Raw genomic sequence first — 26,534 nt, 5'->3', positions numbered from 1 at the left:
TAATTCTGAATTATAATATGTATGTATATCCTTATAATAATTAATTTTATTTTCAGAACTATAAATGTGTTCTAAAAGTTTTATTTTTCCAGTTATACTGGGAAAAATATTTAAAAATGTATTAATGTACACAAATCCAAATATGTATATTTTATTAACTTGTCATAGGGAACCTAAAGATAATTTTACAATTCATGGCAGCTTATTTAAACACTACCATTAGGTATTTATCTTAAAATATTTACAAAACATAAAATTGATATAACAAGGAGTCTTAACCACAACTACTACTTAATGTTAATTTGTGGAAAATTTTGTTTTCTTTGCTACATATTTTTTAAACAAATGTGTTTCAAAATAATCATATTTACAGTGATTTCCAGTGCTATCGAAACATAAATAATCAACAAAACACTAACCCAATATTTTTATGAATTATATAAACGTAAAAATATTTATAATTATTTAGTTTTAAGTGATTATGTATACTATGTAAAAGTAAATATGATTTTTATATCTTACTCTTGAGTTTAGAAGTACCGGTGCACATCACTAGCTTTCGAGACTAAACGTCGTATTTGTGAATTGTGGTTCGTCGGCCGTCGTGATGTCTAATTGAAACATTTTAAAAGGAAACTAAGATGTTTAATTTTGTTTTTGTTTTATTTTTCTTTAAAAAAGGCTACGAAAGTTTTTTAAAAGAGCAATAAAAATTCGTAATTCTGGTTGGCGTTAAAAGAAAGGTGGGTATTTAAGAAAAAGTAATTACACCGAATGTTCAGCAGTTGGCGCGTTAGTGAAATAGACGTTTTATTTCGGCTTAACCTTTCAACATTCTACGGATTTAATATATGCGTAGAAGCGTGGTTATGCGCGGAGCATGCCGTCGACGTCTCGGTCGCGGGGCTCTGGGCGCGGGGCTGATGGCGCGCCGAAGCCCCAAGTCATAGCCCCCATGTCGGAGCGGCAGCAGTTGGCACTGGTGATGCAAATATCATCCCAGGATGCCCCTCCAGGTACCGCAAATAGGTGGAAAACATATATATTGGTATTTACTGGTGTACTATAACTTCCCGCCATTTTTGGTTTAGCCGCTCCGACTCCGGCCGAGGAACGGAAGCATACTCGACAGCAACGAAATGAACGCGGAGAAACACCATTACATGTAGCAGCTATAAGAGGAGACCATGAGCAAGTCAAGAAGCTTCTTGATCAGGGTCAAAACCCAGACATTCCAGATTTTGCCGGTATGTGTGTATTTTTTTATTCTGCTCATTGTTAATGTATTTTGTGTTAAGGTTAGTGTATTTATTTCATAAAGTTCTAGTGTGTGATCAAAATAAACTTTATTTACATATTTCATAAATATTATCATAGACTTTTCAAACATATACATCTTAACTAACATTAACAATAACTGACTGAGGATGTAAATAACGATTTAAATTCATTGAGAACATTTTTAATGTATTAAAACAAAATATATAATATATATATTGCGGGTAGATTATATGATTTTAGTATTTTCCACATTATGTCACATAGCTTAAGTATTAATACCGGGAATTCCTTACATTTGTTCAGTAGTACTAATAAAAAATGGCTCCATACTTAAAGTAAGAATAACTGTACTTGATATTTGGTGGGACATGAGTAGTAACAATTGAAAACAATATATTTCTAGTGTGCCTCCCATCTCGTTATTCATAATTTTTATTGAGTGAAGTGTCTTGTGTAGTGTTTGAGAAGTTCTTTACTTTTGATACAAATGAAGAGAATACTTATGGTTTGTAGCTATTATTTCGGTCTTTTCCCTTAACACAAACTTTATACTAAGTATACAGGTGCAATTTTTTTAATATTTTTTATTTTAAAGACCGATTGAGGGTGCATTCAACAGCTGATTAATTTTTTACTATCCATTCTCAGTGACATTGATTGTTTGATTTGTGAAAGTATTTATTTATTGAAGATTTTATTACAGTTATATCTATTATGAGCAACTCAAAATAAGAATTTACACTGGTCGAGTTAAAAACTAATTACAAGTGTTGTTAATTAAACTTATATGATGTTGTTAGAACAAAGATAGTTAAAAATTTTATAATGTTTTATTTTCATAATATAAAAAAATTTACCAAATTTTATTTGATGCAGTAATGCCATGTACACATATGCTTGAATGTCCATCGATGAATTTGTTAAGCCAAAAATAAGTCAGGTTACAAGTTTAACAGTATTTGTTATTGAATATGACCAAAAAGTTACAGGTAAATAAATAATATTATCTAATAAATTATGTTATAAATGACTGTATCTTTTAAATGAATTGTTCTCGGTATTCGTAGGAGTGGTTAATAGTAGGGCAACATTATTGACCCACATATGGGAATTTTACCCTTAAATCGTATTTAATCCTAATAAAAAAATAAATATTTGGTATGCTTTTTTTCATGGATATTATGTATAAATATATAACAATCAAGTGTTTGAAATTTTATTATTAGTTTTTTTTTTTAATAAAACCTGACAAAGGTGTCTTTTGTAAATAATAATTTTTTAAATAAGGAATTTCACAGACTCATTTATGTTATGAATGTAATTTAATTCTGTCGAACCCTCTATCTGTTACTTTAGTAACTAGACTCTAGGTCGTTCAATATAAGCCTTGTTTGAAGGTGAAAAATAATAGGTCAAAGGTCAAAACACTACTACACATCTCAGTTTTTGAGAGAGATGATGCTCTATTTCAAAACCAGCAAACTGGCAACAAACTGGCAAATGGTTACCTATAAGGTTAAATAAAAAATATTATATTTAACTTAACATTTTAAAGTTACATTCATACTGATAACAGTTGATATATAGAAATGCTTCCTAAACATAATAATTTTTAACATCAGAGCGAAGTCAGAGGCAAAAGTTAGTGTAATAATAAAATTTTGCAACAAATCAAAAACTTAATACAAAAAATACATATACATTATAATTATTTTTTTGGATTTTATTTAGTTCAAAACATTTGTTTTGAATATTGATGTCAAATAAAAAATTAACTTGTCTACGAATATAAAAAATATTGATGTCAAAACAAAAAGTTTTATTTACATTTTAATAAAAAAAAACTTATCTACCAGTGAAGTAATAAATATGCCTTTTACAATTTACTCTTTCGCTATTGTTTATTTTGTAATGTAAGTGTGAGTATATTTACTCATAATTTCTTGATCCTCAATCAAATATACAAGAAATAATGATATATTAAAGGTAAGTCACCTTTATGTTATAAATGTGATGGCAGAACAAATTGTGATAAATTATATGTATATATATATTTTTTATAGCATTTTTGCAAGATTTGTTTTGTTGCTGTTATCGTTTCTTTTATTTTTTTCTGTATTCATATGTAAAAATCTAAAAGGCACATAGTGTGGAGTAACTTGTTTTATGAAAGTGACTATTACAAGTGTTTTAAGAGTGATACCCATTTCTTCAAAACAATAAATTATGTAGCATAATTTGAAAGAAATAAAAAAAAACTATTATTAAAAGGCTTTATATATGCTAATAGTATAAATATGTCTTAAATATATGTGAATAAAATTATTAAAATGTAATATTTTAATGTGTTAGTGAAAGTTACTTGGTCGGTTGGAATCTTTGCCGAAAACATTGTTCTTTTATTTGCTACTTTTTTTTTTATTTTCGCCAATTTTTGTATAACGTTATCAATAATTTTCATATAATGATTGAATGGTGTCCTGCAGGCTGGACAGCGCTCCACGAAGCCTGTAGCTACGGTTGGTTTGAAGTGGTGACTGTGCTGGTAGAGGGCGGTGCTAATGTGAACGCCAAGGGCCTAGATGACGACACACCACTCCATGATGCCACCACCTCCGGGAATCTTAAGATGGTCGAACTGCTCATAGAACGTGGGGCTGATCCGTTCGCAAAGAACGCAAAAGGAAAAACACCCTCAGATTATGCTACACCACACATCTTTGAATACCTCCAGTCTTTGAAAGGTTAGTAATGTAAGATACTGTTGTTGTAACTATTGCTCGAGCTTCAATTAAACGTAGGTGATTTTTAAATTTATTTCCTCTACATTTGTTATTTGCCTTATTTTCTCTATAAAACTTAAAATCATGAAAATTTTATAATTTTTTTGGTCTCAGAGAATGCACACTCTTGGACTTGTATTATATATATATATATATATATATATATATATATATATATATATATATCTTGCACTTGTATGTAGTTATATGCATATATATATACTAATAACTATTAACTACCTTAAAAGTCCCCTCTTAATACAAGATAAGAATGTGGTAAAATACAATAGTGCTTTACGTATGAAGATTTGTATTGTAGCTAGATTTTTTTGGACATGAAAGATATATATTTTTTTGGTAATTACATTTTGATATAGTAAATATATCATATTAAGCGGTTTTGCTGGTACAGCTATGATAATTTTGGTCCACATTTGTGTCATAAGGATGAATCAATGAGGATTTAGGGAAATCTCTTTCAGAACTCAATTGAATAGTTACTGGTTACCAACTAGACTGGATTGGTCTCTGCTTATTTTATTATTCTCTGTATGTTCAAAGTTTTGCAGATAAGTTAACATTAAATATGATCTTGAAACGTGTAACATGTAAAATAAAATCTAGGAAGTCTGCTTTCATTGTATAATTTTTATACATACATTTCATGCTGGTAAACAAATTTATACACTTTTTCACAAGGCTCGACTAATAAGGGTTTTCTTCGTTTTTGGTTGAGAACTAAACATTGAATATTACTATACTAAAGATGATGTTAACAGGACTTAAAAAAGTACCTGAAGTTTATGTTCAAAAAGATAAGATTTATTCGTTTTTCTATCCTGACTGTTTGAAACATAGAAACTGTATTAACATCACTGAATTTTGTTTAATATATGTTGAATAGAAGTAGTATTAAAGAAATTAGCTATTATAATCTAACAAAAAGAAATACAACCTCCATACCCAAGAAAATAACTGTATTTGATTACAATTGAATAACAGATCTATATATACTTTTGTTCATAAAGATTGAAGTTTTTGGTAACATACTCCAATTATAAGTAATTTTTTTCATGACATAATTTAAAAACATTCCATAACATGACCAGTATTTTATGTATCCTCTGACCATATAAATGATTGAACGCACACAATGTGAACGTAATGACGGCTAAATAAAACAATTAATTTTTCACATGATACTTGCGCGCAGTGTTGGTAGATGACGTCAAATACTAATCACGCAAGTGGTAGGGGACGCGAAATTATCGTAGTATTGTTTTTATTAAATAAAAACTACAGAACATCAACATACACATATAAGCTTTTTCGCTTACATGCTATTTTGTTTCAATCCAAGAAAGTAAGATAATTACTTGCCTATAGTGTCCAAAGACATCTTTTTTTTATATTATTTTGACAAACTGTACTTAATCCCTAAAGTTCATTCAAAACGTGTCTGAAATTTAATAAAAATAGGTATTCCTACATCCATTATATTTCGACTTGTTATATATATAACACCTTAATTGTTCAACTTGATTTTGTCGATAATTTCGATTAGTTACAGTCAAATATTAAAATTTTTGTTAAACTCGAATAAGGATTATAATAAGAACGAAAATACGCCATATTCACTAATAGTAATGCATAATATTCGCTAAGTAATATATCATATTCGCGGAACACAGTTTTGTTGTATAAACATAGAAATTTATTGTAAAAGTAAAAATGAAAAGTAAAAATGAAAAGATTGAGATTTGCACTGCGAAATTACGTTAGTTCTTTAAATATATCTGTATTGGTTGACAGTTTGATATAAATAGATAATCTGTTCCGAAAAGTGAGGGCATATAAATAAGAAAAATAAGTTTCATGCAAGAAGAAGCAAATGAAAAAATCTTATGTGACTTTCCTAAACATAAAAAAGTATGAATGACGGATTGAGAAAATGGCGGCCCCACCAAAGACAATTGCAAACAACATGTTAATATACAATATTTATTCCAAGATGCATTACTTAAAAAGGATAATATTAATGTAAAAAATATTAATGAATAACTCTTATATTTTTAATTTGATTTTATGTTTAATTATAGTTCATAAATTTGAAACCATAACTACGCTTTAGTTGTGGTTTGGCGTTTGGTTCTTCGTTTGACAGATTGTCAATTCTTAATACAAAGTACATTTGCTTGTTGTAAAGTACGATATTTTTTTTATTTTAGATGCCAAATAATCTTTATTAAAGTGTTCTTGTAAGGTAAAATCTTAATCACTTAAGAAAAATTTGCTTAAGTACATTAATCGTGAAACGAAACGTTGAAGCTTCAGGGGCGTGTTGCTAAAACTGTCGTTATGGCCGCTTCGTAACGTCAAAGTCGAAGTGATTTTTGGAAATGAATAATTAATTTGAGGAGAAATTTATATTAAACGGCGCGCTGAGAACTAAAAATAGTGTGGGGCGTCGTGAGATGCAAAGGAGAGCTGTCTCGCATAATAAAGGGGAGTTGATTTCATTCGTTTTTTTTCAAGTTTGTGTTAAAACATTGCACGCCGCACTTAAATCACGATTAGATGCTGTGACTCTCGAAAACTACTAATAGTTAATGACCCGACTGACGTGACAGCATAAATAGTTTAGATAGACTTAGTATGCCGAGTAATTGTAAAATGTACACGGTACGACATTAAGATAGCCGTTCGATAATTGCGTTTTGTATTTATATTTTCTCCATCGTTCGGTAGTATTGATTTTATTTTCAAAAATATTTCATTTATGTCATACGAATAAAATAGAAGGACAGTATTCGTGCTTGTATTAGGTTTTATAAAACATCGTTAACCTTACAATGTGTGTTAATTATGTGCACTTCGCATATATGTATTATGTGTGTTGAATAATTAAATCGTCGATTAAGGTATTTGCTATAAAAACATAAAAGATTTTCGTCATCAAAAGGGTTATAGAAGCAACAATTTAATCTATTATATTTATTGTTTGTTTATATGAACATATAAATATGTATAGGTTAAATTAATGTGTCATAACCATGATTGTCGTGTTTATTATGTCCGACATCAATACAATATAAATATATTTTATTGATAAAAGTCATACTGAATTATGTGTTGTTTCATAAGTGGGTAATTGTAGGTAGTTTTGTTTATTATTTTAATATTTGCAACAACAAAACGTTTGGTACAGATAACGCGAGAACTGCAAATACAAGTCGTGCAAGGGATGACAGCAACAAGAAGGGCAATGCAAGTGCAAACAGCGAATCACACAAGCGAAGTAACATGGAGGGCCTAGCGCAGGGCGAACATTTGGAGGGCAAGGAAACCTCCACTCAAGAGAAAGGCAATGTTGAAAGTAGAGATGGTAAAAAATATTTTGTTTGAAGAGTTGTGATCATAAAGAAGCATGGGTTTATGATTGTCATAACAATGTAATTAAATAAATTATTACTAACAATTGTTTCTGTTCACTACATTATGTTGTATTATTTTTTAACTACACACTTTTGTTTATTTCTTCTATGTTTCTCATAATATCATGTTATTACAGATGGAACATCACAGCTGAGTAGTGGTGTTGTATCCTCTACTCAGGATGAAGTCAATCCTGGCAACAAGAGGTTGTATACAGAAGACGGTCAAGAGGCAGATGTGACAGAGGAAGATGTTTCAAAACGGAAGAAGAGAAAAGACAATGAAGAAAAGGAACCCATGGCCAAACCAGCACCTGTGGCTCGAGGTGGTGCCGGCCGGTAAATAACAAAATAGGCTTTATATATTAGACGTATTTCTATATATAGATTAGATGCCTTTTTTTTTATTTACTTTGTATGCTTCTGCTTATGTTTCTTTTTATTTATTTTAACTTTAAGTTATTTCTTAAAGGGGTTTTAAATGAGTTATTTGTAGTTAGTATAAGGTGGTTTGAAAATACGTTAACAGAATCCTAACTGGTAGCAAACCTCCGGGGCCGGCAAGTAAGACGGGCGCACAGCCGTTGGGCAAAGGAGCACAGAACACAAAGGGCGCGGGTTCTTCTTCTGGAAAAGGTGCGCAGGCGCAGGGGAAGGGGGGCGGCGCCAATGCCAAAGCTAACGCGCAGGGATCTCATCAGGTAGATTCTTTAATTTACATTGATTAGTATAAAAAAAAGGTTGTGTAATTGCTGTAAATACTATATTTATTCACTGTAGGGTAAATCAGGAGGTGCAAAGGGAGCATCAGGGTCACAAGCTGGCAAACAAGATCGGAAGAGTCCAGTCGCAAGCCCGAAGCCAAATCAGGGTAAGGATGACGACGAGGACTCCAAAAGCCAGGAATCGTCTGCACCGAAAGTGCCACCCCTGAAGATAGTAATACCAGGAGGGGCGGGTGGTTCCGGAAGTCGTAATGAACAGGAAGGCGATGGTAAGACATACATACAAACAATTATATATAATAATTGTAAAGATTCTGTTAATGAATAACTCTTAAACTGTGATATCCATAGCATAGTTTTATAATTCCTGCTCTTTCTTATTTGTAGCACCCCAAAGAAGGGCAAGTGGTATGTGGATATATGAAATTACTTGTTTATTTTCGAACCATCCATGTTAAAAGATTAAACAGTTTTTTCTTCTTTACATACAATATTAATAATGATATTATGTTGATGGTTCCTATCTTTTATTATATTCAACCGGAGATTATTTTAAAAGTTTATAATCTTTTCCAATATTTATAGTGATACTGAAATATCATAAATATATATACGGTTGTGGTCATTTAGGCAGTACAGGTCAGCGTGGTGGAGGCAAGGGTCGTGGTAGCCTGTCAACGCTGCCATATGTCATCCCATGCACCAGCGCTGACACTGGACAGACATCAGACAGCTCTGACAACTGTGAAGACAAGCGAACTGGGGAAGCCAAGGTGAGAGGAGCTTTAGTAGGGCTGTAAAGGCTACTTTTTTTGTTTCTTAGTATATTGGTTTCGAAATTATTATTATTTTCTTTTGCCTGTCATCTTTTCGTTCAGCCAGTCCGATGTCGCTGTTGACCTTTGAAACGTGATAGTGAAAATTATGCAACTCAGTTACCTTCTCGTATCGAACTAAGCCGACTTATTATAGTTTCTTTGCGTCCGAGAGCTTTGTTATATTACTTTTGTTACGACATCTTTGAAATTATTATTTTGGGGAGCAGCAGCCTGACGAAAGAAGGACCCTTTCCTTTATTTTTTTTTTAATTTTCAAATGACCTGACACATGAAGTGCTTTCTCTTAAAACGAGCTAGTCCAAAGAAAAATTAAAAACTTGTCTTGTAGGCCGGGCAAAGGGTTCTCCGCTCCCACAGAACGAATGACGGTGATAAAGATAAAGGGATGACCTCTCCGCTAAGAGGGTCGGAGAATCGCTCAGGCTCAGGGCAGAATCAGGCTTTGAATTCCAACAAAAGTCCACCACCCTCTGTAAGTACTGTAACAATCGGAGTAGAAATTGTATTATTGTCACCCTCTTGTGTTCGCCGTTATTCTAAATGCTTATTCCATTCGTTGATGACTATGATTTTTCCAGGGGCAGGACGCTGACCACGCTACATCTACTTCGTCGGGTCCTGGTGGAAGATCAGAGTCAGGTATAAATGACAATACGTATTTTTCAGTCTTATATCATTTCATTTGTCTATATTTTTTTATAATCGACCTCAAGAACACCAGATCTTGTTGGTGTCATGAACTCTTATAAAAATATATGCGTTTCGTACCAGTATGTACGTATGTGAGTTGTGAGTCAGTTTATAAATCAGCTGCCACTCGGAAAAGGAAAATGAAAGACAAATCTAGAGACTATCAATACTGTTTAATACCATTTCTATGGTCTTTATATTCTGTTTCAAATAAATTACATTAAAAAAAGAACTAGCTACACGAAATGTAAAATTATAGTTTCCATAGTAATATTTTCTATAGCAAAATTATTGTACAATTTCTTACAATATACATATTTTTCAGCTGCTGGTCCGTCTGTGGAGTTGCATCCTCGTAAGCGGAAAATAAAAGCATCGAAAGATAATCATTCAAGAGACAGCAAGAACGAGCAAGTCCCAGATAGCACCACGCTTACTCACAACGTCACACATTCCAACCCCTATCAAATGTATATTCATATAAGGAAACAGGTAATATATTTAAAAAAACCACATAAGTATGAAAGATGTAATTAGTTCATTGAAAATTATCGGAATACCTGAAAGCTTTTAAAATTCAACAAAAAAAATCTTCAAGCCAAACGAACCGTTCACTTTGAATGATTATATTAATAGTAATTCTTCTGTTCTAGATCGAGAGACGTCAGAAGGCTCTGTTTCCAGTGAAACCAAAGCCGCCTAAAGACTTCAACAAGTACCTGATGAACCGTTGCACTTACACTCTACAGAGTACTGTTAACCCAGAGCCTCAAGTTGAAATACCACCCAACCTACCATCACAAATGGTGAACGAGTTTTTGGCTCAAGAAAAGGAAAGGTAAATAGCTATGTTCAAGTATTAATTAATTTGTATTTTATCTTAATAGTGTGAAACATTTGCTTACATGATTATAATGAATGACAGGACAAGATTACGTATCCAACACCTTGTTGAGAAAGAGAAGCTTGTTTTGGCCGTCGAGCAGGAAATATTGAGAGTACACGGGCGCGCCGAACGCGCTGTGGCTAACCAGGTATAATGAAAAAATTTACTTTACTATATATTATATACTATTGTATATATAATAATAAATAGATATTAGTATCCCTTGGGAACCCAACTTCCCCAAGACAATGCCATCAAGGTAAACAAGTATTACTAGTTCACTAACGAACTCACTAGTAATAGGTTCGTTGTAAATTTGTACGCGGTAGAAGTAGGAGCGAGAGCTATAACAACCAAATCTCTCTACAACCTACTAAAATAATTGGGCCTGTACAGAACTAAAATCAGTTCTTAATCAGAACCTACTTCGAAGGCAACCCTAGTAGGTAGGTAGGTTCGTTTAAAATTTGGTTAGGTAGAGAGACGAGCTTGGACGGTGGAGGTGAGCGTTTAACGCGCGTTAGATAGGGGCTCCTTAAACCTACACCTGGGTCGCAAGTCCCAGGCACTGTTGGACGCGATGGACCCGGCACCCGCACGGTGAATCCATGGAATGCTGATAGGTTTCGTTTCTGTATAATATGTATCGGTTTATTCGACAGGCTCTCCCCTTTTCCGTGTGCACTATACTGCGTGATAAAGAGGTTTACAACGTGCTAGCACCGGAACAAGAGGAGAAACGCAACGCGCAGCGATCCCGTTGTAACGGACGTCAAATCAACTCGTGGCTCCAGGAAGTCGATGATAAATGGGAGAAGATCAAGGTATATTGTACCCTTGAAATATTGTTAATAACCGAGATAGGCTGTACTGCCCTTCGAAGCCACATAATTCTCATTTAAACCATGTGCATTGCTTATTCTCGAGTTCTATTAATGTTTTAAAACATTAAATAATGTTTGTATTAATAAAGATTCAACTTACAGGAAGGTATGCTTCGCCGTCAGCATACGGAAGCTGAGACCTTACACGCAGTACAGACCATGGGATGGGAATGGAAATTAAAAGAACACGGTCTGTGCGACTACAAGTCCACGCCGAAGATAGATCCGACACACGTACCACAGATACACGTGTCGAATTTTGACTTGCCCGCTTGAATTTTATGTTCATATTGCCTGTGTTCATGTAAGGCTGGCACTAAACTTGTGCTGGCATAAATTTATTTATCATTATTAAGATCTTTACACTTTTTAACATCGATTGGTAATACGACTCAAGCGGAGCTACAAAATTGGATTATAATAACATTTCAAAATTTTCATCGACTTTCGTCGACCCTTTCTGGGACTCCTGCTCTCCACGCGCCGTTAACGGATGATACTTGACGCGGAAATTAATTATTACCAACTATTTAATGCTTTATATATATATAAAGTGTTAGCATGTAAAGAAATCATCCTTTATCGGAGTGTGGTGTATTATATTATAGTTTTGAAGTCTTATACCAGGCTCTCTTGACCTGAGAATCATCTTCTGTATATATATCACGATCTAATACGTTTATTTTTAATGTGATTGAATGATTTTTTTTTAAATGCCGTTAGTTAGGTTCTATAATAAGGTTTAATTCATTGCGATTTACCTTTTTTATTCTATTTGACCTGTTATTTTATGATGAATGTTATATAGTAATTTTATCGTAATATTTTTTTTTTTAAATAATGTTCTCAATATATTCTGCTTTTTTTCGTTGTATTTCTATTTATGAATCATATAACGAATATATATATATATATATAATTGGATATACATAATTATGTCAATGTAAATTTAATATGCATATTGTGTTTTTGGTGCGACACTTATTTTAAAGATGGTTCAGAAATCAGTAAAATTTATAAAATTTATTTTAGATTATATTAAAATTTAGGCTAAGGTAAAAATTTTATAATATCGTCGTAATTTGTTTGTCTATTTCAGAACAAATATTCCTGATGCGTTTTAAGTATTCTGTGAATTGTTTTGACTCATTGTGATTTATCGTATAAAATATTAATTTCATAGTCCTCGCTGAGTATTATTAAAGACTCAAATACTTTAAGATGTTTTAGTTCATTGTCGACCTGCGATCGTAGCTTAGATCCATCTCAAATCAAGCTTGCGTTTAGTGTAAAAATGTTATTACAGGAATTTTTTATTGGTATATAATTGTTGTGATAGTATTTTGTAAGGAAACGTGGGTTAGACATGCATAAATCTCAATTTAACCACTTGAGTCTGGGTATGGTGTCTTAATTGCTGAATCGACTGGAACATGTAATTTAAACCTTGATATATATAAATATACTTAGTGGATTTAAAGTTAAAAATTGATAGAGCCCAGACAATGTGTCTAAGCATATAAATTGAATTGATCAATACAGAAATTGCGTAGTCACTCATCAACTGAACAAAATATATAACAATTATGGCATTTACGTAAATAATTTGGTTTAAATTTCGGTATAATAAATGTAGTTTTTTGTCAGTCTGAATTATCCTTTATAATTTACTAAATATTAAAGTTGTAAAATTGTATCTTGTAGAGACGAATTTCAGATCCGGCCCCAGATTTTATAGGTTTTGCTTCAGTTTTGCAGTTAAAATCAAATAAAATAAAAATCAAAATTTATAAAATGCTATTTAATTAGGACTGTACAAATTATATTCGTGTAATGATAAAAATACTAAACAAAACAATTAAAGATTTTATTGTATAATTAAGTTTTACTGATGCCTAGCAACTAAATAATCTATAGTATTTACAACAATTACAAAAGAGGCAGTTTCCTTACAAAATATCTGTGCCACATGACTGCTGTGAAAGCGGAGAGCATATACCAGGTGATGAGGTACGAAAGATGTTCATTTCTCATAGTGAAACGTGTCTGGTTCGGTAGCGGCCAGCCTTCAGGAGGGTCGCTGATACCCTGAGCGTCCAACCAAACAGGAGCGCAGTCCAAGTGGGAGCTCATTTGATGCAGATCTCTGTCAAATCAATCATTTCACAATATAAAAAGAGCCAAAATTTTTTGTTATTTCTGAAATCCTTGTGTAGCTTGAACATAAAATTGCCATAAAGCAATAAAAAAATTAAAGAAAAATTATCATAACTTTTCATCGTCTCATTTTTCAAACAACTTCTACAACTTAGGTTATCATTTAGTTTATTTTTTTTTGTCTTTATACAAACCATTCTAGCTCAGCAACAGCTCAGAATTTAGAATCAACAGAATTAAGTATGAAAATTAAAGATTTTCTCTCTTAAATGATACATGTGTTTAAAAAGTACTAACCTGTACAGCCAAGATCCCTTCTCCGGGTTATTCTTTGGCATGAAAGGACTTCTATTTTCTGTAAGACGTACTATGCCATTCAATGTAATCTCTCCCTCTACCATAGAAGCCTGTCGTTTCTCCTTGGGTCGCAGATTTTGTGGTATCCAACCTCGGTTAATTAGAATGATTTCCCTAATGGAGTAAACAAGTTATTTATTTATAGAGAATAACAACTCAAGCTATTAGGTGGATAATAACAATTGATAATTAAAAACAGCCGTCAACTTTCATCTTAAGTCACAATATAAAATCTAGATTATCTAACATACCATTGAAAGTCATATAAATTTGTTTCTATATTATACAAATTTGTATTGTAAATACAATGCAATTCTTACCCGTTATGGGAAAGCTTAAAAGGTGTCACAACCAAGTATCCCTGATTTTTCTTTGGATCCGATATAAGGGATCCAGCCCTAGGCATTGCGACGTCATTTTCAATGAGTGCTCTTGGGCCAATGAGAATTTCTTTGTCATGTAAGAATTCCCCCTGAACTCTGACTGGTCTAAATTCCATGGTTTGTAAATCATTAAAACTGAAAAAAATGTCATAATTCAGTTTATAAATGAATTTGATAAAATGTTCATTTGTTTATTTATTGAATTAAAAAGTTGTGCAAACATTAGTGATTTATAGTCACATGTACTTTAGATTTTTTTTTCTACTAAAGACTAGAGTAATATACAGGTCAAATAATAAATATGTCCCTGCAAGCTTGAACTGTGGTAAATCTTAAGATTTAAATGCCTATCTGTGGGTTTACCTATATGTATTGGTAATTGTTGAAAAGAGTACCATTTTTTCAGGTTTTTACCATTTGCATTCAGTATATGCTAGGTTTTACTGCTGTCAGCTGGCAGATGTTAATTTTAGGAATAAAACAGTGAGTAACCTTAACTAAACTAATAACTATGAGGACATTTATCATTAATAATTGGTAAATCTTAGGTTTTACTGGATTTAGGATCCCACAGTTCTAGCTTATACAGTAACATATATATATATAGATATATATTTGAAAATGTAGTGAGTCCATATACAAACAGCCTAAAAATCACACTACAAGAGTAACGTTACAGTTTTACGTTACTTTTCTGGCATAGGTACAGGTGGAGCATTCGATTTTGACTTAAGCATTTGTAGGAGTTCAAGTTTCCACTGCAGACGATAAACTTGCCAACATCCCAATCCAAATGATGTAACTGGAATCATCTACAACAACATTTAGTTGATCTGAATAATGACAAAGTCAAATCTAAGTTTCACAATGATAAATAACAATGAGAATAGGTATATTATAACTGTACAGTTGAGCTGGTGGGAGTGTGGCATTTTATGTTCAATAAATAAGCTTGCAGATAGACCCAACCAACTTAAAAATTTGAATTTTTGAAATGTGTAGATAACTATGTACAATTAATTTGTTGGTAGTATTTAAATTTTCATTGATAAGAATACTTGGCAGAATACTAAAGTTTGGTAATGTTATTGATGAAATCCAACCTATTTTAACTGTTATATGTTCAGATAAAGCATTTTTCTGTCCTGCAGAGTTCTTGGGTCGAACGTTTTGCTTTTAGATATTCCAGAATAGTTTTGAAATAGGACAACAATCACTTGTTGAAGTTGGTATATTTGATTCATTACAAAATTGAAAATTTTACTATTTTTGTTGAAGTTATAAAATCAGACATTGAGTCATTGCACAACTTTAAATAGTAAATTAAATTTAATATCTATCTTCGTAATTTTTTTTTAAATTATGATGTTCTTAACCATTTTAAAACAAAACAGTTTGTAAATCTTTGGTAAATGATTTTTGATCTTTTATCACTCTAATAAATTAACCAATGAAACTTACTAGTAAAATCCATTTATAAATTTCACCTGGTTCCTTTCTTTGTGGTTTTTGCAACTTAAGAGAAGGCGCGAGAGTTTGTTTTGGTCTGGTAAAATTAACAATAACATTTCTTGAATACTTTTGTTTAAATATTATTGAATTATTTAATAATTTTGCTATTCCACGGAATATAGACATTATATGTGATAATATTAAATAAAATCAAATAATGAAATTTTGAATGTTGTGAAAGTGGTAATTCACTAAACCTAAGGAATAAGGATATAATTATCACTGTCACTTTGACATAGGTGATAGGAATGGACACAGATATTTGATGATCATAATGTCACGTTCTATAGATATTAGATTCTATAAGAACTTAACTAATACTTTTTAGAAATGTATTATACATAGGCCAAAAAATTCTTATTTTGATATTTAACCGATAACGATTTTATAAACATTGATATTACAGTTTTTCTTGTACTGAAGACCAATACAGGAGGGAATAGATTGACTATAATGTTTTTAAAGAACTTAATCCAATGTTCTACATATCTAATCTTAATACATATTAAACATTTGTAAGTAATCATATAAAAACGAAAAGGAAGTTACTTCTATACGTGAAGACAAGAAATGAAAATAAATTTTTACCTTATGATGAGGTAAAAACTTATTGTAAAAATTAAATGACCTCCTACGTAATGCTGCGACAATGGTGAAGATTAATAATTTATATATTGTTTTCTCGTTAAGAAATTTAAAAATGCCTGGTTTTCTTGCAAGCAAATATATTTTATACAAATGAATTGTTGAATTACGCCATTGAATGTTTTAGTAGAGTCAGATTTATCGCTATTATTTTATAAATAATTTTATTTACATTTTTTTATTTACAATATTATTATTGTAAATAATTTTATTTACAAAGACTGATAAACATATTGATAATAATAAGTATTAAAATATAGTCTTAAAAGTATTGCAACGTCTAGTTTTCGGTACAACAAGACGTTTCGTGGCATGGTTTAGTTACACGTAATCAATGCGTAATGTGACTATAGATTAAAAAGTTAATATTTAACTCAGATAATGTATAGTTCAGTTTGATTCCATGAATTTGCAAATGCTTTAATTGAAGGTTTAATTTACGATTTTCACATAATATATTTTTTATGTTATTGTTTAGTGGAAGATCGATATAATTATATACAACTAGGAATTTAACATATATTATTTAACATGGATATGCGTACTTTGAAATTTAGGATGAATTTGTGTGCTTAAAAAAAAACTGGTTATTAATCATACAAACAAAATTTAAATACAAATATTAACGGTTTTATTTTTGCGTCTAAGATAAATATTTTTATTTAAAATAATTGAATTATATTTTCCTTTCACATTATATGTAGATATTATAATAGACTTCTTACAATGAGAATAACAGGATTGCCAATAGAAATAATTTAAGTTTAAGACATAAACTTTATGATATCACCTAGTGTGATGACAACTAAGCAAATGTTAGTCATATTTAATCTTTCATTTCAGTTGAGACTTTACCGGCGTGCGGAGTTTATCTAGAAACGGGGATATGAGTGCAGGCGTGAGTCAAACGGTGAGTTTAAATTTTATTTTCAATATCTTTATTTTTTTATCATGACAATAATTAAAATAAATTTAAGCATTGAATTCTTATTATAATACAATTCTATAGAAATATAGTAATCATGTTTCGAATGCATTAAATATAATAAAACTATTTAGTTTAAAGTATTTATCATGGGTTCACTTTAACATATGTTGATTTAATATAACCATTTTTAACATTTTAAAATTTATTTTAAATTTATAACTGAATTTATTTAACTATTTTAAATTCTAAAGAGCGATGCGAAATGTAATTTGCCATATTGAGCGATTATTATGAGAAAAATATATTAAATATATATCAATTAATTGATCCTAATCCACTATATCAATCAATTAATGATGTTACATTGATTTCTTTCTAAATTTTGTTGTTATGTGTAACGAACACATGTGTGGGTATGTGTGTGGGTGTATAAAGTATATGTGAACTTTACCTCTCTTTTAAATTTTGATTTTCGTAAAAGTTTATCTTCATTATATGTAGGTTGCAACCCAATCCGACTATAAACGTAATAAATTTATTTTATATGAAGGTAATTATAAATTGGATATTGCAGTATATCAAGAGCATTTTAATTTTATATTATTTATTTAATTTTAATGTTATAAAAAATAATAATATTACGAATTTTAAATCTTTTTTTTAAATAAAATTTTAAATCAACATAAATATATCAGATTAAATATCTATAGGTAGTTTTAATCATAAGATAAGGATTTATATAATTAGATTTGGCGAGTTAAATGATTTGAAGATAATAAAAAGATTTAAAATTGTTGTCTCTAACATTTTAACATTGATTTAGCACTTACATTGATAGAAAGGTACTATAATAAAATAAAAAATATATTCATGACTAGACTGCACAAAAAATAAAAATAAAAACGAAGGTACCTATTTTTCTCTTAAGTAGGTATATTTTTTATAAGATCAATAGAACTTAAAACTGCATACGAATTAACATTGGTTCTATTTTTCGTTCTCGACTATTACATCTACGTCATTTAAACAGGTACATGTATCAGAACGTTATTGTTTAACCATTCTTCTGCAGCTGTTTAAAGATTGGTTAAGGTATTATATATGTATATTCATACGTAGAATTTATTCTTATAATATTTTCTATGTGCTTCAATCTTTATTTTACAACAATATAACTTATCGGTATAATATGCGCTTACGGTGTAACCGTGGTAGATAACCTTTTTGAACAGTTAAATCGGGTCGGTTTTTACTTACCCATTAATTATCAGTAGAAAGCTCATTTAATTTAGGCTTACCTGGATACTTGTTTTATTGAGTATAAATCTTAGACACGAACTTTAATATCGTGTTGGTGGTTTGTACTGAGGTTAAGCTATTTCGAAAACAAATTAGTTGTGGATAGCCCTCTGACTAATTTTATTATTGAATTTTTAAATTTAGTTTTGTCATTCTCGTGAATGACCTTTGTTAACCTCTTGTTAATATATCTACCTGACAATCCACTCGCTTGAAGAATAGTGGTCACAATTACGAGTAAGTTATGATAACCCACGAAAAAATAAGTCGTATTTAAACACTTATATCTTATTATTGTTTATTTATGTGTTTATAAAAAAATACAGAAAAACAAACATGTTTTATATTAATCCATAGAAATTTTATAACAAAAGGAACATAATAATTATATTGAGCATATTTTATGAATCACAGATGATAAAGATATTAACTATTTTCTGTACATTTATTAAATTTTAATTTATCAAAAAAATAGCTAAAACTGCAATGGTTTAAAAATACTTATAACATTTCCAATGTAATGTAACTTATAGATATTTAATTTGTTTTATATTAAACAGTGGGGCGAATTTTTGGTGCAAATCCAGGATGTCAAACCGTTATGGTCTGCCCAACCCACGTACATCATTGTACAGAGTTTTTTCGTGTTTGCCGGAATACTAACTCTGTTACATGGTAAGTAAAAGTGATAAGTTTTTCAGACTAGAATTTCTTCCGACTTTCCTCAATTATTAAAGACTAATAAAATTGAAACAGTAGTTTTAGATGTACATCTGTGTGTAAACAATTTGTTAAAATCACCTTAGTGCGTCATGATCGTACTTACAAGCTCTATCACATTATTTATTCGATAATAATTATAGGATAGTATTTAATTACTTATCATTACAAGAATAAACGTGCTTCGTAATCAATATTATTTGCATTTAACAAATTTTACCAATTAAGGTTTTTCACTTTTCAGCTTTGAAAAAAGGGGGTCGCTGGCCGTACTTCTGGCTGGGCACGTTGCTCCATGGCATTTATGCTGATAATTTCTGGCATTTTATCCTCCCCGAATTCGACAACTTCTGGCATTCACAAACGCCCCTTATGTTTTTGGGTGGTCGACAACCTTTGCATATAATTTTGCTTTGTAAGTTGAAATGAACAACTCTATTAGAGTTTACATTAATGTATAATCTAGTGACATAAAACAATTGTCTCTTCAGATCCAGTCTTTATCTACAACGCTGCTTACGCAGTTAGCCAGATCAATCTTCCAAAGTACGCTCAACCATTTGCGGTGGGACTCCTCACTGTCCTCATCGACCTGCCCTATGATATAGTGTCAGTGAAGTATGTTCACTGGACGTGGCACGATACCGACCCCAACATTTTCGACCGTCACTACTGGGTACCCTGGAACTCGTACTATTTCCACGCCACCTTCGCTGCTAGCTTCTATTTCTTCTTCCATTTCAGCAGAGAATGGTTCGCCCCAAAAATTGCGAGATGGTCATCAGCTTCGTGAGTTTCAAATTTATTTTTTTCATGTATTAAATATGATTGAATTTTAAAATGAGTAATTGCACATATTTTTTACAGAAAAGCTGTTGAATGGAAATCTCTCTTGGTAGCAGTTTTGATCGGTATGCCTGGAGGCATCCTAATGTTTGTGCCTATATACCATCCTTTACATGACACATATAAAATTCATTCAGAAGTGACTTTTTTCCTTCTATTTTCGATTTTCTCTGTAATTATTCTGTCTGGGCTATTGAGCGAGCGTGAGAAAATAAAGGAAAAGTAAGTTTTTTCTTCTATACTACGAGATTCCGCCGACTTATCTCGCCTGTTGGTTAAATATATTGCCTCTTACAAAATTCAGTAGTTTACGATTCTATAAGAGATTTTGAAATTGTTAAAAAAAAAACAAATATTACTAAAACAATTTAATGATTTTATTGTGCTCTCTTCCAATATTATATTCGTTATAGAAAAAATAATTAATACATACATACAAAAAATGTTTATAAATAACGATTCGTATATTAGAGAATAAAAAACAAAATATTGAAACTACTGCCCTCAATAACATATATAATTTAAAGCAGTTTTTAAACGTTTTAAATTGTGTTTAAATTATATAAATTTATTTGAAATTATGATTATATCTCATAATTTCGTCAAAAAAGCTAATCAAATACAATAACGATGCAATAATTTGAGGTCACATTGTTTCAGAACTAAAACCGTTGTTAGCTCGTTTAAATCGTTGCATGAGTAGATTTTTTTTTTTAATTCTTTATTTGAGTTAAGCGACATTACTTTTCAGACTCAGCGGCATCGATTACTTGCTATTATTTCAATTGTTCATCCATTATGCGATGTTTTTCGCCATCGTGATCTTATTTAACCCTGAGGACGAAAGGTCTCTGGGGCTCCACGAACCTGTCGGACCCTGCACTGAAAAAACTTCTTTGGTCACGCCTTTTGGACAGGTACACTAACAAAATAATACTATATCTACAACAACTAACTACTTATTCTTGTAAATCTGTGTACATATACGAAGTCTGTTCAAAAACTATCTCGAGTTTTGTGTTTTGTACAAAAACATATGTATTTATTTATGAATATTTATTTTTCAAACTTAAATGTATCCCTTGATCTATCGTGTTTTTCTTGTGCTCAACGTATTATTAAAAAATATGGCCATCTTATTCAGCTTGTCCTACGTGTTTATATAATTGTCAGAAATTAGGCAACTTTGTCAGTAATTCTATGGCGACCTATCTCATACCTAAAACGTATGTAAAAATGTAATGGCAGAACCTAATCGACGTTTTTAAGTCCTCAGTAACTTTTCTAACGGTGATAAGCAAACACTATTTTCTTGATTTTATTAATGTCGATATTTTTGGGCAATTTAATTATTGGGTGAAAAAAATTATTGGGTATCTGGAACGTTCTTCCTTGTTCAACTTCTTAGCCTTCTAAGAGCATCGTGCCAGCGATAAATATTTCTCCAGTGTCAAGTATTTTGATCGTAAGAAGCAGAAGAAAATTATACGTTTTTTTTTAATTGAATATTGCATTAAGATTATTTGATACCTTTATTGGAATAGGGGAATACGAGGACGAGCTGATTGTCGGTTTAAAGATCATATTTAGAAATATAAAAAACTCATACTTACAGTATATTTAGATATATGTAGCTCGCAGAAATTCAAAAGTCACGATACTCTTTGAACAGACTATGCATGTCTTTTTGGTAAGATCTGAAATAGTTCTTCAAAATGAGAATAAACATAATAACCAAAGAAGTATAAAATTCGTCAGCGTATTTAGAATTGCTCGGTTGGGTGATTCAAATGCAAATTACTATAGGACTGTCCGTCAAACTGTGCAGTCATTTTCTTGAAATGAAGAATGTTTTATGAAACGACAATGCCAGTGATATTCTTTTCGTACCTATTTAAACTGAATAGAGATGTTTTGTCGAAAGCCTTTAACATTTTCACTATCTCTCTTCTCATAATGTGATGTGAGATAGATAGAAAAAATAAATTGTTATTAAATAAACAATTTTTTTTTATTATTTGTTTATAAATTGTTTTGTAATGTTCTTATATACATAAAACGAGTTTAATATCTACAAAAACAATTTGTGATTTCAGCGCTTGTTTAAGAGGAAATATTTGTGCCCTGACGATTACGACGAGAAATATTTCGACTTCCATTGCACTCAGAAACCAAAGAATGGCGACAACTGGTATCTCATTTGTGGAACACCCTTTGAGTAAGTTTAATAAGTTTTTATATAGTTATAATCTCAAATCAAAGTTAAAATAATGCGGGAATCGGATAAATAAAAGAATTTCTATCATCACAACATTTATTACGACAAACTTTTTATTTGTAAAAAGGTTCAGTACATTCAAAATGATGAACTTTATGTGATGGTTAAATCTATGCTATATTATGCTCATTAGGTGTAAACCATAGTTGATGTAAGATGAATATAATACAGTAAATGCGGTCGTGATGACTACCCTCAAAATTTTACTAGCCTGTATTATGTATACAGTATAAATACAGATTGCTGTAAAGAACTATTTATATTCATCTCGTATCTGCCAAAGCTTATCGGACCTCCGTGACTACTCCGCAAGCACATCTAGACAATTTTAAAAATTTCCGACTGTGGTACTTATAAGTTAGAACGATTACAAGAATACTGGATAAGTGGCTAGCATTATAAAAATTTTCATGTCGCCGATGTCGACATTGCACATGTCGAAATTGGCGACATGGAAAACAAAAATCGAGATTTTGTTCTCAACAACAAACGACTTTAAAGCCAATTTAAGAACTAGTTGCCACTGATATTATCGTGAAAGTGTGCAATTAAATGCTGCCAGTATTTTAACGAAGTCCTAACATTGCACTTATAGTATTATCTATGGTTAAAACTAAGAGATTATTTCATAAAATCTTTTCAATCTTTTTAAGGCATATGTCCTTCCATTATATATCATATTTACATTTATTATCCTTAAATACTAAAAAATGCGTATAAATATATAATCAAGTCGATATAAAAGCGTTAAAGAAACCAGAATATTACAAAGGTAACATAAACAAGACATCATATCTTAAACTGCCTAACCTATACACTCGTATGAACCACAATGAGATGAAAGAATAATTAAGATAAAATAACAAAATTAAAAATTGTAACATTGACGTCAGGATGATAGCAGGAAAAATCTTACGAGGTTACTTTAATTCTATTCTAAACACAACATTTTCTATAAATACTGATGTTAAGATATATCCTACTAACTAGACAAGGATGAGATGAATGAATAAAGATTCAAAAATCTTAAGATTATCTATCAACTAACAGTGCGCTTGATGCAAGTTTTCGTCGCTGGCTTTTTGGGTCAACGATGAAACAAGCAGGCACAATGAAAGTGCCTACAGTGTTTATAGTCAATGTTTATAATAAAAGGAGTAATGCGACAGAATGTCAAGTTAAACGAGTGCTAATCAATTAATTATATACGGTATATAAGTAATCAAAGGCCTTTTACACGAAAGTTCTTACGCACGATAACTGCGACCGCAAAAACTGTCAAACCGACCAGTTACGGTAGTTATTCTGAGCTAAAGGCCAATCGTGTATTAGTTTCGTTGAGTCAATGAAGATGATAAATTAAGAAGAACGCTTGAACCAGCGAGGGAGATAACCTATTGAATTGAAACAATTTGTAACCAATGGAAACTGTAGAATAGAGTAATTCAAAGTGAAACGATATTGCAAAGAAGCGAGAAAAACAACATCAGGGGACTGGCTGTCCTTCTGTTGTTACGTTTGTAACACAAGTGGGGTGAAGGATGGTGGTACTACCCCAGGCGAGACGAGCGTCTCTACCACCTTAAGTAATTAAACCTTCTCATTAAAAAGAACTAAAGTTCAAAACTTGACATTGATTATAAGTACGATACCTACATTTACTATAAATACTGAGGTTAAGATATATCCTCCTAACTAGACAAGGATGAGATGAATGAATAAAGATTCAAAAATCTTAAGATTATCTATCAACTAACGCTGCGCTTGATGCAACTTTTCGCCGCTGGCTTTTTGGGTCAACGATGAAACAAGCAGGCACAATGAAAGTGCCTACAGTGTTTATAGTCAATGTTTATAATAAAAGGAGTAATGCGACAGAATGTCAAGTTAAACGAGTGCTAATCAATTAATTATATACGGTATATAAGTAATCAAAGGCCTTTTACACGAAAGTTCTTACGCACGATAACTGCGACCGCAAAAACTGTCAAACCGACCAGTTACGGTAGTTATTCTGAGCTAAAGGCCAATCGTGTATTAGTTTTCGTTGAGTCAATGAAGATGATAAATTAAGAAGAACGCTTGAACCAGCGAGGGAGATAACCTATTGAATTGAAACAATTTGTAACCAATGGAAACTGTAGAATAGAGTAATTCAAAGTGAAACGATATTGCAAAGAAGCGAGAAAAACAACATCAGGGGACTGGCTGTCCTTCTGTTGTTACGTTTGTAACACAAGTGGGGTGAAGGATGGTGGTACTACCCCAGGCGAGACGAGCGTCTCTACCACCTTAAGTAATTAAACCTTCTCATTAAAAAGAACTAAAGTACAAAACTTGACATTGATTATAAGTACGATACCTACATTTACTATAAATACTCAGGTTAAGATATATCCTACTAACTAGACAAGGATGAGATGAATGAATAAAGATTCAACAGTCTTAAGATTATCTATCAACTAACGGTGCGCTTGATGCAAGTTTTCATCGCTGGCTTTTTGGGTCAACGATGAAACAAGCAGGCACGATGAAAGTGCCTAGATTGCTTATAGTCAATGTTTATAATAAAAAGGAGTAATGCGACAGAATGTCAAGTTAAACGAGTGCTAATCAATTAATTATATACGGTATATAAGTAATCAAAGGCCTTTTACACGAAAGTTCTTACGCACGATAACTGCGACCGCAAAAACTGTCAAACCGACCAGTTACGGTAGTTATTCTGAGCTAAAGGCCAATCGTGTATTAGTTTCGTTGAGTCAATGAAGATGATAAATTAAGAAGAACGCTTGAACCAGCGAGGGAGATAACCTATTGAATTGAAACAATTTGTAACCAATGAAAACTGTAGAATAGAGTAATTCAAAGTGAAACGATATTGCAAAGAAGCGAGAAAAACAACATCAGGGGACTGGCTGTCCTTCTGTTGTTACGTTTGTAACACAAGTGGGGTGAAGGATGGTGGTACTACCCCAGGCGAGACGAGCGTCTCTACCACCTTAAGTAATTAAACATTCTCATTAAAAAGAACTAAAGTTCAAAACTTGACATTGATTATAAGTACGATACCTACATTTACTATAAATACTCAGGTTAAGATATATCCTACTAACTAGACAAGGATGAGATGAATGAATAAAGATTCAACAGTCTTAAGATTATCTATCAACTAACGGTGCGCTTGATGCAAGTTTTCATCGCTGGCTTTTTGGGTCAACGATGAAACAAGCAGGCACGATGAAAGTGCCTAGATTGCTTATAGTCAATGTTTATAATAAAAAGGAGTAATGCGACAGAATGTCAAGTTAAACGAGTGCTAATCAATGAATTATATACGGTATATAAGTAATCAAAGGCCTTTTACACGAAAGTTCTTACGCGCGATAACTGCGACCGCAAAAACTGTCAAACCGACCAGTTACGGTAGTTATTCTGAGCTAAAGGCCAATCGTGTATTAGTTTCGTTGAGTCAATGAAGATGATAAATAAAGAAGAACGCTTGAACCAGCGAGGGAGATAACCTATTGAATTGAAACAATTTGTAACCAATGGAAACTGTAGAATAGAGTAATTCAAAGTGAAACGATATTGCAAAGAAGCGAGAAAAACAACATCAGGGGACTGGCTGTCCTTCTGTTGTTACGTTTGTAACACAAGTGGGGTGAAGGATGGTGGTACTACCCCAGGCGAGACGAGCGTCTCTACCACCTTAAGTAATTAAACCTTCTCATTAAAAAGAACTAAAGTACAAAACTTGACATTGATTATAAGTACGATACCTACATTTACTATAAATACTCAGGTTAAGATATATCCTACTAACTAGACAAGGATGAGATGAATGAATAAAGATTCAACAGTCTTAAGATTATCTATCAACTAAC

The 26,534-nt window shown here is 31.6% G+C and overlaps 3 protein-coding genes across 8 annotated transcripts in view; 2 read left to right on the top strand and 1 right to left on the bottom strand.

Moving 5' to 3' along the window:
* The first annotated feature begins 576 nt into the window (after positions 1 to 576).
* On the top strand, positions 577 to 12,742 carry LOC116777293 (ankyrin repeat domain-containing protein 12). 6 transcript variants are annotated; one of them, XM_032670754.2, is made up of 17 exons: positions 578 to 743; positions 860 to 1,016; positions 1,092 to 1,247; positions 3,768 to 4,025; positions 7,273 to 7,449; positions 7,636 to 7,837; positions 8,043 to 8,199; positions 8,279 to 8,492; positions 8,611 to 8,631; positions 8,854 to 8,996; positions 9,391 to 9,534; positions 9,641 to 9,701; positions 10,078 to 10,244; positions 10,406 to 10,590; positions 10,678 to 10,786; positions 11,301 to 11,462; positions 11,625 to 12,742. In XM_032670754.2, the coding sequence occupies exons 2-17, from the start codon at positions 881 to 883 to the stop codon at positions 11,796 to 11,798; spliced, it is 2,466 nt and encodes an 821-aa protein (XP_032526645.2). In that variant the 5' UTR covers positions 578 to 743; positions 860 to 880; the 3' UTR covers positions 11,799 to 12,742. The 6 variants fall into 6 exon arrangements, with proteins under 6 accessions (XP_032526647.2, XP_032526645.2, XP_032526644.2 ...); XM_032670753.2 differs by having other exon boundaries at positions 8,028 to 8,199; XM_032670756.2 differs by lacking the exon at positions 9,391 to 9,534 and having other exon boundaries at positions 577 to 743; positions 8,028 to 8,199.
* Positions 12,743 to 13,308: 566 nt separating this feature from the next.
* On the bottom strand, positions 13,309 to 16,147 carry LOC116777296 (surfeit locus protein 1). Its single transcript, XM_032670760.2, has 5 exons — positions 15,881 to 16,147; positions 15,110 to 15,231; positions 14,357 to 14,554; positions 13,977 to 14,150; positions 13,309 to 13,668 (listed from the first exon to the last, which is right to left on the bottom strand). Exons 1-5 carry the CDS (start codon positions 16,055 to 16,057, stop codon positions 13,452 to 13,454), a joined length of 888 nt encoding a protein of 295 aa, XP_032526651.2. The 5' UTR covers positions 16,058 to 16,147; the 3' UTR covers positions 13,309 to 13,451.
* Positions 16,148 to 17,375: 1,228 nt separating this feature from the next.
* Positions 17,376 to 26,534, top strand: part of LOC116777295 (uncharacterized) — a 43,170-nt gene continuing 34,011 nt past the window's right edge. Inside the window, exons 1-7 of the mRNA XM_032670759.2 lie at positions 17,376 to 17,486; positions 19,364 to 19,478; positions 19,768 to 19,938; positions 20,015 to 20,312; positions 20,391 to 20,591; positions 21,121 to 21,286; positions 22,466 to 22,587. Of these exons, the coding sequence (XP_032526650.2) occupies positions 17,463 to 17,486; positions 19,364 to 19,478; positions 19,768 to 19,938; positions 20,015 to 20,312; positions 20,391 to 20,591; positions 21,121 to 21,286; positions 22,466 to 22,587 (1,097 nt within the window). The 5' untranslated portion in view covers positions 17,376 to 17,462. The remainder of the gene's footprint in view (positions 17,487 to 19,363; positions 19,479 to 19,767; positions 19,939 to 20,014; positions 20,313 to 20,390; positions 20,592 to 21,120; positions 21,287 to 22,465; positions 22,588 to 26,534) is intronic.

This window comes from Danaus plexippus, chromosome Z, assembly GCF_018135715.1.
Source record: "Danaus plexippus chromosome Z, MEX_DaPlex, whole genome shotgun sequence".
Taxonomy (NCBI): Eukaryota; Metazoa; Arthropoda; class Insecta; order Lepidoptera; family Nymphalidae; genus Danaus; species Danaus plexippus.
The sequence above is the reverse complement of the archived record's forward strand: the minus strand, read 5'-3'. Positions and strand labels throughout refer to the sequence as shown.

Coding starts and splice junctions, on each gene's coding strand:
- LOC116777293 (XM_032670753.2), top strand. CDS start 881: ATGCCGTCGACGTCTCGGTCGCGGGGCTCTGGGCGCGGGGCTGATGGC. Junction 8,632..8,853: donor ACCCCAAAGAAGGGCAAGTG/GTATGTGGATAT, acceptor GTGGTCATTTAG/GCAGTACAGGTCAGCGTGGT. Junction 10,245..10,405: donor ATATTCATATAAGGAAACAG/GTAATATATTTA, acceptor CTTCTGTTCTAG/ATCGAGAGACGTCAGAAGGC.
- LOC116777296 (XM_032670760.2), bottom strand. CDS start 16,057: ATGTCTATATTCCGTGGAATAGCAAAATTATTAAATAATTCAATAATA. Junction 14,151..14,356: donor TTTAAGCTTTCCCATAACGG/GTAAGAATTGCA, acceptor TTACTCCATTAG/GGAAATCATTCTAATTAACC. Junction 13,669..13,976: donor AAGGGATCTTGGCTGTACAG/GTTAGTACTTTT, acceptor TTGATTTGACAG/AGATCTGCATCAAATGAGCT.